General features: G+C 44.8%; 1 protein-coding gene across 2 annotated transcripts in view; it reads left to right on the top strand.

Moving 5' to 3' along the window:
- Positions 1–16,983, top strand: part of RCOR1 (REST corepressor 1) — an 85,318-nt gene that overhangs the window by 32,785 nt on the left and 35,550 nt on the right. For both annotated transcript variants that reach the window (XM_065685268.1, XM_065685267.1), the window contains one exon: positions 10,818–10,901. In XM_065685268.1, coding sequence (XP_065541340.1) covers positions 10,818–10,901 — 84 coding nt within the window. The remainder of the gene's footprint in view (positions 1–10,817; positions 10,902–16,983) is intronic.

Raw genomic sequence — 16,983 nt, 5'->3', positions numbered from 1 at the left:
GTTATGTACTAAGTAATATTCGGGGTGGGGGGGGAGACGGACAGGCTAGGGTGGAACAGCCCTTAACTGTATGTGTATGGTAGTGATCTCTAAATTAGCTGTTGCCTTTCCACATAAAGATCTTGGGAGTCATGGTGTTTTTTTCATCAGCTCAATGATAATAGTGAAAAGGCAAGCGTATTGTTAAAAACTGTTGTGAAAGCCTCTGAGAGCAAAACAGAACCTCATTATGGCACGTTTTATAAATCCTGTGGTGTACCCTCTTCTTGAACACTGTGTACAGTTCTGGTTGTGCCCTGCTTCCATCCCTCCCCCACGCATACATGCTTCTTGGAGCTATAAGGTAACTAGATAAAGTACAGGAATTGTTCTTGTTTTCCATCTCTGTATGAGGGAGAAGCAGAAAAGCCCAGACCGTCTAGCCTGGAAAACAAGTGACAGAAAGGAGTGTAGTAGAGGGTCTGTAAAACAGCAAGAGACATGGAGGAGGTGAACAGGGCACAGTTATTCTCTGCTTCTCATAAGGCAGGAAATGGGGCCACCAAATGAAATGACTGGGTAGCAGCTTCGGAGCTGAGAAGGGAGTGTGCGCATGGGCTTTCTTTGTTCTCCTTCAGACAACAAATATAATTAAATTGAAGCACTCTGCCACAGGATGTTGTAGATGCCAAAATTACAAATGGGTTCAGAAAGGATTAGATGATTTGATGGACCTCTTCTCCCCCAGCACCCCCCTTCCCCATCATGAAGGGCCATTAAATCAAATAATGCAGATACAGTGCCAGGCTCAGGAAGCTTCTCTGATGGTCCTGGTCTTGTTATTTCTAAGTGCTGCCTGTGAATAAGGCAGAACTGGTCCCAAATGGCTCTTCTTGCGGACAACAGAGTACCCTGCTTAGTAAAGAAATGGGAGACCATATGAAAGTGGAGCTGTGTGTATAGGAGTTGCTGATTGTCAAGGATCACGTGAGGCAGCAGAATCAAGATCTGTGATGGAAAGAGGAAGATGCATTTGCCTTATCTTTGCTTCCTCAGTAGTCTGTTTGGCTTCAAATAGATTTGGCAGTACCTAGATACTTGTCAGCAGCACAAGACCTGGCACTCGAGGGAACTGTGCTGTGATACTCTTGTTCCTTTTCTCTGTATTAAATTCTGTACCTGGGTCTTACTTGCATACATGTAGGCATACCTGTGTGACTTCTTGGTCACCTAAATGTGTGGAGGGAGGGAAGGAAGAAAATCTCTTCTTATTGGGGCACTCACTGTTCAGGGAGATTGAATGGAAACTAACAGTAGTTGGCTCATTGTAGCTTGGCACTCAGAAGTAGTTTTGGGCATGCATTTACCTGTTTTTCACAAACTTTTAAAATGGCTTTCTGAGTGGCTCTGCAGAGGTCCTGCATTGTTGTTCTGTAGGGTTGTGAGTGTGCAGGGGTTCCCAAGGTTGGAGCAGGATGTGGGGCCCAGCATGACGGCTAGGGATTGTGGGCTAGTAACCATGGGGTCTGTGGGACCCGTGGGACCCATGAGACCCTGTGTGTGGTGCTTGCTTTTTGTTGCTATTAACTGTTAGGGTGGCATGGATCCAGTTTGATCCCAGGCCTCCTGATGGAGCATTGGAGCTGCTGTGGCTCTGAACTGCAGCCTGGGGAGGCCAAGGATGTTCTCTGTGATGTTGAGGGGGGAGAAGCGTGCTTGGGAGAGCGGGTAGGTCTTGCAGGGCCAACCCTATGTGCGTGCAGCAGGCTTCTGCTTTGTTCTGGTTGCCTGCTTTTTGGCTGTGCATTCAGAATCGCTGTAGCAGAGTTACTAAGCCCTCCTCCTTCAAAAAGAGGAGAAAAGAAAAAGGTGGCTGTAAAAATTTTTACATTCTTAAAAAGGCATGCAAGAGATTTATGGTAAAAATCTTAATGAGATGTGCATTTTCGCTTAATTTTATACTTAATTCTCTCTTTAAGTAAACTCCAACCCTTTCGTGTTTCAGTACAAAACCCTGGCCTTGTCTAGACAAAAGCCTGTTGTGATTAGCAGAGGTGTGCTTCTCAATACTGAGTGTGTGTAGGGGTGTATTCATGCTTCTAATATGTTAATGTGTTTCCTGCTCTTGTATGGGTTGCAGGGCTTCTGTATGCAGATCTCAGATTAGAATTGCATGCATGTAGAAAAAATAATTTTACAGACTTTGAGTGTATATTGAAAGGCTGTTTGCTTGCATGGTTATGCGGACCTCATCTATGGCTGCACATTGGTGCCACCTGCTTGCAGGAAGGAATGAGTGGACTCCTCTATTATTCAGGAAAAAAAATCAAGGCGAGGCCTCAACATCTGTTCTGGCTTTATTGTTTGGTGTGGGCTGTGGGCAAAACATAGGACACTGCTTTCGCTTTTCTGCTAGCTCTTAAACTGGAAAGGCATCTTGAATCAGATGGGTTCTTAAAGTTTAAAATTAAAAAATGCAAAGATGTAAAGTTCAAACTTAAGACAGCTTGAACTTGATTACCTTAAGAAAATGAAACTGTACTGCTAGCTGTGCTTTTTCTCATTTTTCTCTTCCAGTTCTTCTAATGGTAATAATTTTTATCACTGCAAAGTGACCTTTGTAATCATTGCTGGATGATTAATCTTTAACTGGGTAATTTTTAAAGCAATATTTTTCACGCTGTTGTAATGTGTGATACCGTGGGGTTTTGTAGAACAGCACCCACAGTTATTCTGAGGCAATAAGGCCCTTCAGCTTGTGTTTCCAGTGCTGCTGCTCTGTGCAGAAACCCAGATAGTCACCTTTGTTTCCTTAGGCAGATACAGAAATGCCCTTAGAACTTTATTTGCATATAGATTATAGTGCCAGCCGGGTGTAGTCATGTATAGGAAGAGCAGCAGTTAGCTGCTTAATTTATAACTTCTTAATTAAAAAACATTCCTCATGCAAGATTCCAGTCTAAAATGTTCTGCTGCATTTCCTGCTGCTATAGTGTGTACAAAGATGGCATCTGTATGAGGTACCAGCTACTATATCTAGGCAGTCCTGCTGACTCAGGGTGAAGTCACATGCAGAAGGAAGTGGAGATGGGCAGCAAAGTTCTTCAAATGTCTTTGAGTTGCTGCTTGGGACACCAGTGCCAGCAGTGGAGAAAGAGGGTGGAAAAAGTTGTTCTTCTGACTCTCAATTTTGTTTGAATTCTCTTGTGCTAAATAGGTATTTTGTTGTTGTATTGCTGTTGTGTATTTACAACTACACTGTGAGCCTGAATAATATCAATGAACCAGTGAGAGTGAAGTTTTTTAAACTATGGGAGCCAGTGCCTCCCTTGTCTTACTTTGCTTAAGTCGTCATGGGTACTGTAGACAGGGGATTTTACGTTATGCAATAAATACAAGGTCTGCATTGAGTAAAAATAATAATAATAAAAACAGTGTGGGGAATGTAAGCAGTTGTTTAATCTCATTTTATTAGAAGTAAATACACTTAGACTTAGTCCAAAACTGCTTTAAGCAGCATTCCACAGCTAAATTGTTGTATGTCAGCTCCAGCTCTTTCCAGCAGTATCTATTCTACTTCAGATATTACACAGTGAATGTTTAATACATATTAAAAGGAAGGTGTTTCTTAGTATTTTTAAACCTGTAATATGCAATTTAAAAATGAACTAGTATGGGTTATGGGGGTATTGGTAAGTGCTGTTAGTAATGTTAGCCTTTGTAGGTGGGAATTTTTGCCATCCTGTAGCTTGGGGTTTTCAGTTGTGGAAACTTTAACTTTGTGAAATGTTATTTAGATCTGGAAATCTTCTCTTGCCTGTTGCCTTGCAAAAGATCAGTACCTGAAGAATTCCCTGTACTTCTATGGGAAGTACTTCTTAAACTCAGATTTGCAGGTTTGCCTTCCAGAGAAGGTAGACAGAAGTGTCTATCAGTAGCAAGTACCTGACAGCGGATGTACTTTGCTGAGTTACCTTTTGCTGTCTAAATAACAGAAGTACTGACTAGCAGCAGGTTCCCACTCTTCATGGTGTGTTGCTGTGCTCTCACGTAGTCATGTTAGTGTGTTTTGCTTTGAAATTCAGAGGGCTTAAATAGCTCTGAAATGCCTTGTGCAAACAGCAAAAACATCTGAGACTATTGAAAGGGTTGTGGAGAGGGAAGAATGCTGGAGGCTGCTGGGCAGAGCTTCACTGTGATTTGGGCAGGATGGAGCTGGGAGCAAAGTGTATCTTGGCATCAGCTGGAGGTGAGGATTGTCTCTGAGGGGTCAGTATAGGTGCCAAAAGCAAAGCGTGAAGCGCTCTTGAATGGCTTACAGCTGCAGCTGGAATATGCAGCATCCTTAGGGAGAGCTGTGAGACAGAGCAGCTCTCAAGTGCAGGAACTCAAGTGGGAGCTGGCACTGCTGCCTTGCACAGAAGCAAAATAGGCAACTGAGTGATTGGTGACTCTTTGAGAGGCCTCGGCTCCCACCGAGTTTATTCTGGCACATTTCTTTAACTTGGAGAAGAAAAATAAAATGGGATGTGTCATCTGGGGCTGTGCAGCCCTGGACTCGTGCTCACTGGTGGGCTCCATTGCCATCCTGCTTGCTCTTCGTGTACTCTGTCATTCCAGCAGCGGTCCTTAAGACAGCCTAAGCTGGTGCTGTGATGAGTGTCCTGCCTGTTCCTGCTTCTTTATTCCTCTTCCTTGTCCCTTAAGATATGTGTAGAATAAGAACTGGTACAAGTTAAAGCTAACAGCCTTTTTTTTTTTTTTAATTACTTTTTTCTTTTTTCCTTTTTTAAGCTTGGGTAGATCCTCTGTTTTGATTTGTCAAGGTGCTGGTGGAAGGGGAAACAGCCTTCCTCCTTCCCTGTCTTCTGCAGTGGGGTTGCTAAACCATTGCATTGGGGTGAAGGCAGAAAAGCCTCTATTCACATGGGCCTGCTGTTCCCTGTTCCACCCCTTCAGCTGCTTGTCTCATCTTGCAGCCCACTGATTAGATTTAATGACTGGGGGAAATGCTCTTTGCTTTCTATTTTGTCAGGTTACATTTAGTGAGTATCCCTGGCTTGGAGGGGTAAATGCCAGAGTCAACACAGGATGGGGGGAAAGGCAGAGAGCATGTGTCAGGAGAGCAGAGAAACTGCTGGCTGAGAAGGACCTGCCTGCCTTTCAGAAATGGTGAGGTGTTGGACAGATTCAAGCTAGGAAGCGCAAGCTTCACCCTTTGGCCTTTTGACAGAGCTCTTCAGAGGCTCTTAGTTCATCACACCAAAAGGAGATTCAGGAGGGGTGAAGGTAGTGCCAGGCATGGCTTTCCTTCTGTACTGATCACAGCTGCTCCATGGCTAACTTGAAACTGGGGAGGGGGCTCAGAAGGATGGGGAAGGTACTTCATGTATGTGGTACAGTGGCCTTTGGTAGTTTCTGTTCAGAAACATGCCCCTTTCACTTTCTCTGTCAGGTGTCCTGACTTCACAGCACCCTGATAGAGATGGTGATAGAAGCACACTTACTGCTTTCAGCCCGGCTTTGTTGTCCATTTGCAGCAACTCTGCTGAGCATGGTAGCTGAGGAGCCTGCAGGGCACATGTGTTGTGTGCTGGCTCTCTTGCAATGTTCTGGACAGAGCCTGAACAAAGATCTGTGGTTTCATGTAAGCACAAATGTATTCATGATGACAAACTCTCCAGCAAGTTCAACACTGAGTTTATTTGTACAGTCCTGATTCCAGCGCCTGTGTAACCTTGCTTTGCATAAGAGAAAATGCAAAGTTACAGTATCTGCAAAAGAACCCCTCAGATGTGAGGAGATTCATGCCTATTTCTTGGTGTAGGGAAGAGGGTGCAGGCCAGGGTTTAAGCTGACAGATGGATCAGAGGACTCGCAAGGGTGTTTAGGGCTTTGGTGTCTTTTAAGAAGGTCCTTGCAAGTTCTACTTTTTGTCTCTGTTTCTGCAGTGTCCTGGCAGAGTTGACCCTCCACTCGCTATCTTGGACTAAATGCAGTAGAGGAGTGTGCCTCTGGAGGAGGAGAATGTTTTTAAGAGTGGTGTGTGGTTTGGTTTTTTTTTTTTTTTTGTTTAGTGGTTTGTTTTTTTTGGTGGGTTTTTTTATTTTGTTTGGTTTTTTGTTTGGGTTTTTGTTTTGTTTTTGTTAAATCTCTTTGCTCTCACTTTACTCTTTGCTCTCCTGTGTGAGCTGGAATCACTTGGGTATAGGGTCTAAGGTGGATTCACCCCTGAGGCTTTTGTGGGTGGTAGTGGGAGAGCAGGGCTGACATCTTGTATGCAAGTGAAAATAGGACAGACAATTGGCTTGGGGTGAGGCTGTCGCATATAGTAACCTTCATAGCAGGGAGAAGACATGCCTTAAAGACTCACTACAGATTTTATTTCTTTTTAATTTTCTGTTAGCCTAATGCATCTTGGGAGTCTGAACTGAGCACTGCTGCTGGCTGAAACCTCTGTCTTGTTTTAGTATGGGGCAGTCTTGCAACAGCTTTCCAGAAGTTGGGGAGGAGCCATAGCTGCTGCAGGCTGGGGGTTTCATGCCTTGCAGTGTGCTGCTTTAGCATGTGCTAGGCCTGTACCTTAGTATGGGCAGCCCAGAGATGAAGAGCCTCAGCCTACAGGCAGAAGTGATAGGAACTCCAGTGGTGCTCTCTCCTGTGCAAATCAACACATTCCTGCAGACTGTGTGATCATTTGGATGCTGGTGGTGATACGTGTCCCCACAGCTTGGGTCGGGGGGGGGGAGGTGGGGAAGGGGGGAGAGAGGGGGAAGCCTTCACAACTTCTTTTTAGAATAATGTTGATGGGATACATGGGTGTTGTGCCCTGCCTTGCACACCTGAACTGTTTGGGATTGTGAAATAAACCACATGTGTAAATGAGACCAACTTTAAAAGTACTATTTTCTTCATAACGTGAGTTTTATCCTGGATCAGTTCCTTCCTGTGGTTCAGTGGTCCATGTGGTAAGGGTATGGTCTAGGGACACGAGAAAAGCACAGTTCTGTGCCTGGTTGGGGTTGTACATCTGTGCTGCTTGTCGTAGGAGGTCTTCCTCTTGTGGATTCTTCCATGGGACAAATGGGAAAGCCAGCAGTGGTAAAGTGATTTATACAGTGTAAGCTTCTGTAACAGCTGTGATAAGGAGCTAATGGATATGCCAGAGACTTTACAAATACCTGGTGGGTAGCCTAGATGAAAGTGCAGGATTAACTGAAATGTCAGATCATCTTGTCTGCTAATATACAGCTTCTCTGGACACAGGTTGCACTGATTTAACTGCAGTTGCTTAGACAAGCAAGCCCCATTGAACCTAATTTCATCTGTCCCCCTGAAAAAGAGTAATCTTTGCCCTGTTTGGCTATTTTATATGAAATATATAATGGATTAAATTTAATTAGCTTTTTATCTTTGTCACTGAAGTGTGGAGTATGTGAATTCACCCTGGTATCCTTTGTCCAGAAGCAGGGGACAGGGGAAGGGATTCTGCCATGTTGGAAGGCTGGCAGCTGTGCTTGAGAAGATGCAGGAAATGGGTGTAATAACTCTTCTTCTCTAAGCCCCCTCTTCTCTTGTGGCTGTTGCTCTGAAATAATGATTTCCATGTGTTTCCAGTTTCTGAGCAAGCTCTTAAGCTTTTTTCTTACTATGTCATGTACATGTGAGACCTCACTTGGAGTATTGTGTACAGTTCTGGTGTCCTCAACATAAAAAGGACATGGAACTGCTGGAACAAGTCCAGAGGAGGGCCATGAGGATGATCAGGGGACTGGAGCACCTCCCGTATGAAGAGAGGCTGAGAAAGTTGGGGCTGTTCAGCCTGGAGAAGAGAAGGCTGCATGGAGATCTCATAGCAGCCTTCCAGTATCTGAGGAGGCCTATAGGGATGCTGGGGAGGGACTCTTCATTAGGGACTGTAGTGATAGGACAAGGGGTAACGGGTTCAGACTTAAACACGGGAAGTTTAGGCTGGATATAAGGAAGAAATTCTTTCCTGTGAGGGTGGTGAGGCACTAAAATGGGTTGCCCAGGGAGGTTGTGAATGCTCCATCCCTGGCAGTGTTCAAGGCCAGGCTGGACAGAGCCTTGGGTGACAGGGTTTAGTGTGAGGCATCCCTGCCCATGGCAGGGGGTTGGAACTGGATGATCTTAAGGTCCTTTCCAGCTCTAACTATTCTGTGATTCTATGATGGGGTCAGTACTGAACTCTGAAGAATGCATGTTGTGTCTGCCTTGCCTGTGGTGGATGGTAAATGTGGGGTCTGTGGGCTTGAGAAGCAGCAATGGGGAGGAGGTGGTGCTGGAAGGTGGAGGAGCTGGGTGGCAGGCTAAATCTTGGCATTAGGGAGGGAGTCTTGGCCTCTGTGGATGTTTGAGGAACACATCTGCCCACACCCCCTACCTTTCTGTGTGTGTTGGCCTATAGGTGGTTCTGTTCTTTGCAGAGAAGCACGAGTTTTAACTTAATCCTACTGCATGCCTTGCACTGGCCTCTGCCTCTGTTAAGGAGCAAGGGTTGAGGGTGGGCAGGTGGGCTGGGTTGGAGAGGCAGAGCAGGAGAGATGTTGTGGGGATACCAGAGGTGCTGCTTCACACCTGTTTACAAGTGCGGTGTAACTTGGCTCGTGGTTGCTACCAAGAGGCTGGAGGGAGGCAGAGGGGAAGAAGCTGGGCTGTGGGAGCTGGGCAGAAGTGGGTCCTGAGGACTGTGTGCAGAGCCTATTATCTGCAGGTGGTTCTTGTTCTGGGTGTGAGGCCCAGAAGAGTGGATGGCCTTGGTTCGTAGGGAGGGGATTTGGGGCTGGAAGGAGGTAGCTCTTAACCTGAGATACTCCCTTCGTAAAGGGAGGTCCTGGGTGCCTGAGAGGGGAGCTGTGATGGAGGACAAGGAACACATTTCACCCACCCTGCTTGGGTGCCATGAGGTCTCACAGTACCTCTCTGCACCGGTTGTCACCTCCCGGGGCTTGCTGCAGTTCACAGCCAGGAATGCTGTGGCGCTCCCTCTGCAATGCCCCAAAGCGTAACGTGGGGTTTTAACTGTGGGAGGTGAAACTTCACCCATTTTGGTGTAAACCAGCTGAGCTAGCGGTGTTCTGCTCCTGGAAGGCGCAGCCGTGCTAAGGAGGAGGCTCAGCCTGCGAAGCTAGGAGGAAATGTTTCTCTTTTCCCAGGTTAGGCCCACAAAACCCATTTTGCTGGTTCAGCGAGCAAGACTGGTAAAGGAGGCTGACAGTTTGCCTAGTGTTAATCCTTGCTGGCGGAATTTGGGCATCAGGCTCCCAAACTATAGTGGGTTACTGGGAATGTGATGGGATCTTTTGTTTTGAGGTTGTAGTTTAAATTCAGACACCCTTTGTGTTCTGTGTATAGACCTGGTCTTCACACCCATCTCTCACTGCCAGAGGCTGTCTCTTCTCATTCCTCTTTCTCTGCCTAGTGCAGAAACTAATGAACGTGCACAGAATATCTTGTATGTGCAGTTACTAACCTTATAAAGAAAAAAATGCTCAAAAAAACTCCACAAGAAACAACATACCAAACTGCGTGAAAGATAATCATGGGGTTTGTAATGAAACAAAGTAATTGTTAGTTTAATGTGCGTTGCTGACAACTGGTTATTTTTAATACGTGCTATTTGAGCTTTAAATTTAATGTTAAAATATTTTTGCCATCTAAACCCTGACTGTTGTTAGCTGAGCAGATTTCAGGTTAAAAACAGTAGTCAAACCATGAGCGTTCATAGCACCGTAATGTAATTTTGTGTTACTAGATCTTTCCTGGACTGTTTGTGTGAAGCATCATGAAGTGGTGATGTGTCTAATTGCACAGTGCGGAGAAACTAGCGTTGTGTTGAAATACTGCATAAAACTTCAATGTTATGTGATGTTTTGTAGTACTGTAGGCACTCGTTCGTAACAAGACCTGCAAGTTGCTCTCGGCCAGGGTGGGTAGTTGAGCTGGCTGTGTGCTTGCTGACTCAGTGGAGCGAGTTTCTTTCTCTTCTCGTTGTCCTCCTCTTTTGCTTGCCACCAAACAGCAGCAGATTCACTAGAACTTGCTGTTGAAACATACCCTGAGGTTGCTTTTTCAAGCTACATGCAGCAGGGGCTCTTCACTTGAGATTTTCAGAGGTCTCGTGCCTGCCAGGTGTTAGGCTGGTTAAAAACGGACTTACTTTCTGAGTGTGGGCATGTGTACGCAGCGTGCATGTGAATGCATAAGAGTTTCTCTGGAGCAGTTGAGCAAAGGACCTGACTCTGATCTGGGGGACCCAGTGTCACTTGGCTGGGCATTCCTGTCTGTCTGGGGGAATGGAGGCATAGGAGGGCTGCTGGGGCAAGAGAGGAGGTGTTCAGAAGTGAAATCTGGGAGGTTCATGCTTGTGTCAACGCTGAAGTGTTATTTATCTGGGGTAGGCACAAGCATGTTAGCCATCTAGCTGAACAGTACTGTCTCATGATATCAAGGGCTTGGAGCTGCTGCCTCAGCCTAGCTCCTCCCTCCTCCCTCTTTCATTTAATGATGGCTGGAAGAAAAATACTCAAGCATGCTGGAAGAGAAACATTAATTAACTTTTAATTTAGGTCTAACGTATGCCTCTTGGTATACTGCATGAAAGTGAGTGTGCGGTATCTGTCATGCTATATAGGGGGTGATGCACTGAACAAACAGGGAAAAGCCTCAGGTCTGCATGAGAAGATGGGGCTTTAACTCTGTGGATGGGTTTTTTATCTTGATTAAAAGCTGCTGATGTGTGATAAGTTGTTTTTGTATCCATTTTGCATCTGAAAAGGCTTTCTCTGTAACTTGGTTTTTATCTGTTTTCTCTTAAGCCAAACTTGCAAGGCGAAGTCAAGAGAGGGAGAATCTTGGCATGCTGGTCTGGTCACCTAACCAGAATCTGTCTGAAGCAAAATGTAAGTCTCTTCAAATACTTTTATTCACCTCTTTCCTTACATATATCACTTCAAAAATGCAAAGTTGCCACTTTCAGTAGCAGGGTTATGTCTGTGACCTTTACATTATGATTTGAAATTAATTTGAAAAAAGAAAAGCCTACAAAGCAATCCCCCAGAAGAGTTTTGTTCCCCACTGGGCAGCTGCTTAAAGCATCAAATCCATGGAAAGCTGGAAAAATATGACACACTTTCTTCTTTGCTGTGAATTCTTTAAGATACTTACCCATAGGCCTACACGATCTGATTATTTTTTTTTCTCCTGCAGAATTTGCCAGAAGTAACTGGGTAGAGCAAAATGAAAAGTATTTGTGGGGGGAGCAGGTGGGGAAGAGATATATGGTAATTAGTAGTACCTTTTTCTCATAATGACACAAATAAAATCCACATCTGGAGCCCATGGAGGTTTAAATGCCAGAACAATTGTAGTGCCTTGGAATTCCATGTGAGGGCAATTACCAGTGCTCTGTGTGTGTCTGGGAACAAGCCTCAGTGCTGCTGCCAGATGGCAGAACTAGTGTTTGAAAGGTTTGTCTAGCTACAGTTCTCCTCATGAATAAGTAGGACTCCTTGATTAAAGGGCTGCTGTTTGAATGCAGTAACTAAACCTAAGTGCTTTTTTGGGAGGGAGCTGAAAGGAGCTATTTTTGTCTTTGTCCTCATACTTTTTTTTTTTTCCATTTGTGATTCTGGGACCCATAAGAATCTTGCATTGTTGTGATGGCACTGTTAGGTTGATGCCCAGTTTTCCCCTAGACCCAAGGGCTAAACTGCATCACAAGACACTTCTGAAGATGCAGTGGCAAATTGTCAGCAGAGATGGTGCACAAACTGGCTCTGTCATGAAAGGGTCTGGGCTCTGCCCTGGTGCATTTGTTCCATTGAGCCAGTTGCCCCTTAAATTATAGAAGGGTGATGGTACTGTGACATACAGGTAAAAAGGGCTTTGCAAGGATCATGGTCTGCCTTCTCTCTTGCCAGTGGTACCTTGGCTGCTCCCTGCTGGCTATTGGATGCTGAACTAAGTAAGACTGATGAGGACAGGGATATCAGTTATCTACAGTTATCTACAGCTAGAAATCTTTAAAAAGGCGTAAGAGCAAGAAACTCTTGCTTCCACCAAAAGGAGCTACTGTTCATGGGTTTCCTGTGATGCAGAGGATTCGTGTAGCTGCCTCTCAAGTCTTGAGAGTCTTAGCTCAGGTTTGGAACATTTAACTCCTGCTCGATAGGAAATGAATTTCTTTGAGAGGGAAGAAAGAATGGAGGAGGAAAAGAAGTAAAGATATGCAGAGCTAAGTAAAATAGTCTGTGACTGAATGTGCTGTGGCAATTGGCACAAAAATATGCAAGGATATTATAGAGCATAAAAAGGATATAGTATCTGCTAAGAAGACCTCATGAACCTAAGAGGTAATTAAAAATGTAGTATGACACAGATGAATGAAAACTAGGTGGAAATTGACTGTTGCTGGTATAGTAAAAACATTGGGGAAAACAATATGGATATAAGAAGAGGGGGCAAGAAGAAATTTCTTGAAAGACTCAGTTTTAGTAAGAGTGTGGACTCCTCAGTGACTTCCCCTTACAAAAAAGATGCAGAGAAAAAGAAAATGCTTCATATGGTGCTTGGGAGAGAGAAAGACACTTCTGTGTCATACATGACACACAGTATCTGCTAGGTGTGTAATTGATACAGAAGGATAGAGTTGTGAAATTCGGCATCTAGTCATAGTGAAAAAAAACAAAGGAGCATTGAGAGGAGTGGTCGAGGGGATCTTGAAGTGGCAGGAAAACTCCAGCAGATGGGGAGAGGGCAGCTGTGCAGGGAATGAGAGAACAGGGTGTGCTGGTTGGTTGTTGCTTTGTCTTGTGTCAGGTTGAGCTGACCCTACCAAAAGGTATTGGTTACTCCGGTCTCTCTCTGGTGTTACTTAAATCCTGCTGAAGGTAACTGCTTTGTTCTTTTCGAGACTAGAAATGATCTATAGAAATAACCTTATAGCTTTACTGTATTCAACCAGCTGTTAGCCATTGATTGCATGAGTCTGATTCAGGCCACATCCCTTTCAAAAGAAGGAAACGTCCTCCAAAATACCCATGCTCTGCAATGGCTGTAGAGCACTTATTACAAGCAGAGTTCCCTATTTTTTTTTTTTTTTTTAATGGCTTATGGTGAAAGAACATCAGGGAACAGGAGGTCTCTTCAGCTGCTCTTGGCTTCACTGACAAGTCTTGGCATTGCTGATTGTGAATCCTAGTTAAATGGTGTCCATAGGGCTATGTAAGAGGACTGATAATGGTCAGTCAACATTTCCACCAGTGACAGGGAAGTTGATATGGAATTGCTGTGGAGAGAAATTGAGGATGAGCCATAGACTGACAGGATGGCAAATAAATGAATGCTACTGGTAGTCTTGTGAAGTGCTTTGGGTCTTTTCCTAACTTGGGCTGATGCAATGCAATGGGCTTTTAATGACCCAACTGCAGGATTATGAATCACAGTACTGAAAACTCTGGCCTTCTGCATCAAGGCTGATGTTAAGAAAAAAATGGCTTGGAGAGCAGTTTTGGGGGCACAGTGGGCAAGTAATTCAACAAGGCTTACCTGTGTCTTGCTTGACCCCAATGGATGATGTCTGTGTAAAGAGTGAGGTAGTCACTAGAACTGTTTGCTGCCTCTGCACCCAGCAGCATTCAGGAAAATGAACCTCAGGATAGTGCCTTTAGTGTTGAAAACTGAGAAAAGGATGGAGATGGAAGCTACTGAAATGAAGCAAACTCCATCTGCTTAGCTTACTGAAAAGACTCAAAGGGGACTGCTGTCAATTATTTTCTCAAAGGGAAATTTTGACATAGTAAGAGACATGCATAATACAAATAGATGGCTGCAAACTTAAGTCCACATGGATTGAAATAAAATGCCTGAGTATGTGTGGGGTTTTTTGTGATTGACTGTTGGAAGTTACCCAGGGAGTGATGGATTCTCTATTTCTTGATGCCTTTTTGTGATGTGTATGTTGTCCTTGGTGGGGGAAATAATTGGCAGTGTGAAATAGCAAGTGGAAGGAGCTGTAGTGCACGAGGTTGATGTAGCCCCTTGTTTTGTAAGTATTGTGAATTCTAGCTAGCATGTCCATTCTTCATATTATTGTTCAGGTTGAAGTGTAGGTGATCAAATCTTCCTGATCAGCAGCATCCTTTCCAACTTTCCAGTCAGTTGCTACCTGTGTCTAGTTGCTTCCATTTGTACTCCAAAGCCTTTTATCCATCCTGTGCCTGTTCTTGTGGTGAACTCCTTAGATCACAGGACTTCTCTCTATTTTTGTGGCTGGGACTCAATGGGAAGGTGAACATGAGTGCAGCACAAGTTAGCTCTCCACTCAGAGTGAACTGCTAGCTCTCGTGAGAACAAAAGTTCTGTGCAGTCAGTGAAACTCTTGGAAGCCACCTCCATTAAAGGTGAATCTGTGCTAAAAAACAGTGAGCAGATCTGTGGTAATGTTCAGAGCAATGCATGCTGATGGGTTTGGCAGAGGGCTGGCCAAACTGGGGTAGGTTGTGGGAGGGTCCTCTGCAAGCTGCTGAAATGAATCGTGGAAAGACCAGTGTGTCAGCCAAGACCTGTTGGATATCTGCATGCCTGATGTTCCAGGCTCATACTATTAGTTAAAGCTTGTTTGGGTCCTGTGTACCCTGTATGCAGGAGCAATGCTTTAATCACGTTGGAGAGACCTTTTGCCTGGATGCCACAAAATGAGGGATGTGGTAGAGAAGATAAAAACAAAAGTATGTGTGGCACATTGATCACTTTCTATCCCATGCTTTGTTAACCATTAATCCTGGGTACAAACCACTTACTGCCTTGCCCATATTAATATCAAAGTTGAATGCTGTCAGCATGTTCCATATCAATTGCCAGAGTTCTGCCTCTGAGGAGTTGCCTGCATAGCAGTTGCCACCGTTAGTGAGTATTTCACAAAGTTAACCCAAAGGTAGAAGCTTGTCCTGTCTCTTTTGAAGAAGAAAGAAGTAAGTGTCACTGTGCAGTAACTAAACATTTGGATTTGAAGTAACCGTGCTCCTCTTCCAGCACACATGTACCCTTGTGTGCTGTGACTGGTGTTGTACCTCTCTTCTGAAGAGATTGCTCTCAAAAATGAGACTCCTGAGAGGTATTCTGGGGGCTTGATGCCACAGAGGACAGCTCTACTGGCTGTACTGGGACTATCATGGTGAGTGAGGAAGGAAATGGGGAGTGAGGAGGAAGAATGAGGTCTTGAGCAAGGTGACCTTGAGAAGCAGGAACAGCTAGGTAGAAGACAGCATGTGCTCTCTTTGAGTGGCACATGGGGAAGGAGGGGGGGAAATAGTGAAAAATGCATTGTAATGATGCTGTGGAAACCCTGCACAGGATAGAGCTGGGCCAGCATGAAGCTATTAATAAAACAGCAGTGCCTCTCTCTGTGCCAAGTACGCCAATGGGTGGAACCATAAAAATGACATTGGGCTGGTTTAGAAATGAGCAAGTGCTGGCATGCTGCAGCTGCCCAGGAACGAGGGATGGAAACCAAGCGAGGGGATAGGATGTGATGATTGCTTTTATGCATCTGCAGTTCAAAGGTGAATTACAAGAGGAGAAACATATATTGTTTTGCTAGTGATAAGCTCTCTTTTGAAAGTAATTTTTCTGCTCTCTTCCTGACAGACTATGTGTGCCACTAGATAGGAGTTTTGGTTTCTCACTGTCTTGGTGGGTGTCTCCAGTGAATTTGAAGTTTCTGGGATGGTACTGTCCCTTGTAACCATGGGCTGGGTCTGCTGGTCTTACACTGCTGTTTGTTTGACCTGATGGTTGATCAGCATACCAACTTCTCATCAGTCCCTCTTTCCATTACCCTGTGGCATCTCTTCCTGTGAGGCTGGAGCTGGCTGCCTGCTTTACATTATGTCTGGCTTGGTGCACTTAGACAGCTTCCTTCCCCCTACGGAGGGGAGGTAGAAGTGCCAGGGGACAGAGACAAAGGAATGCCAAAACTCATGATGTGCTTGGCCAAACCCCATGGCTCAGGGGAAAAAAGAAGGTCCCTAAATGTGCTGCTAAACCTGGTGCTGGGAAGGCAGCAGTATGCCAGCTGAGGCTCTTATGGAGGAAGAAGTGCTGGTTGCTATGGTTACTAAGGATATTAACCCTGTGATGTCTGGATGGGCAGGGTTTAGTTAACTGTACTGCAGGCTAGGTAATGGTTTGGAAGCTCGTAGCAGTGGTGCTCCACTCTTAAGAAGCTACAAGTTGGCATTCAGGATCTCAAAAGCTTATGTCCCAATCAAGTCTGTGTGTCCTGGTCATTAGTGTCTCAACAACCTTCTTTGGGTGAGAGTGAGTTTTGGTAGCTGTCCTCTGTTGTGAAGGTGAGGTAAATCCCAAAATTTTGTGGGGCAGGTTTAAGTGGCCAGAGTCTGTCTCCACAGCTGTAGTTCAAGGGGTAATTATGCATTGAACAGGCTATGATTATGTTTTGGTTTCCCTTTTAAAGGGGATGTGAAACCAACCTGGATATTGCCTTTGTCTGATTTTTTTTCTCTCCCCCCCCTCCAATGACTACCAGAGGAGAGGAGAGGAAAATGTTTGGCTTCTCAGGTTGTTGAGTGTGTTTGATCGTGCTTTGTGTGGCAAGTCTCTGTTTTGAGTATGTAGCTGAGCCATAACTGTTCTAAGAAGGGCTTCTGCTTGGTGTTATTCTTTCACCCTTGGCTCACTTATTTTGGCCTCTGAATTCTGTGGACATATGACTCCATTAACTATCGTCATCAGTGCTCATTTTCCTTGGAGTGCAGGGTGCCCTAGGAATAAATAAATGTGAGTGGAAAACCACAAATGGGAGAGAATAGGCTGGGGATAAATTTTGATCTTAAAATCTCCATTTTAGAAAATGAAGCCCCTATTTAACAGGATACATTTAAAATGGAAGGGATTAGTACTTCAGCAGTACCTGAGAGCCACCCTTCCCCAGGCAGCTGCAGTGAGGGAGAGGATGTAGTG

The sequence above is a fragment of the Lathamus discolor genome, chromosome 6 (assembly GCF_037157495.1).
Source record: "Lathamus discolor isolate bLatDis1 chromosome 6, bLatDis1.hap1, whole genome shotgun sequence".
NCBI lineage: Eukaryota > Metazoa > Chordata > Aves > Psittaciformes > Psittacidae > Lathamus > Lathamus discolor.
This window is presented reverse-complemented; position numbering and strand designations above follow the sequence as displayed.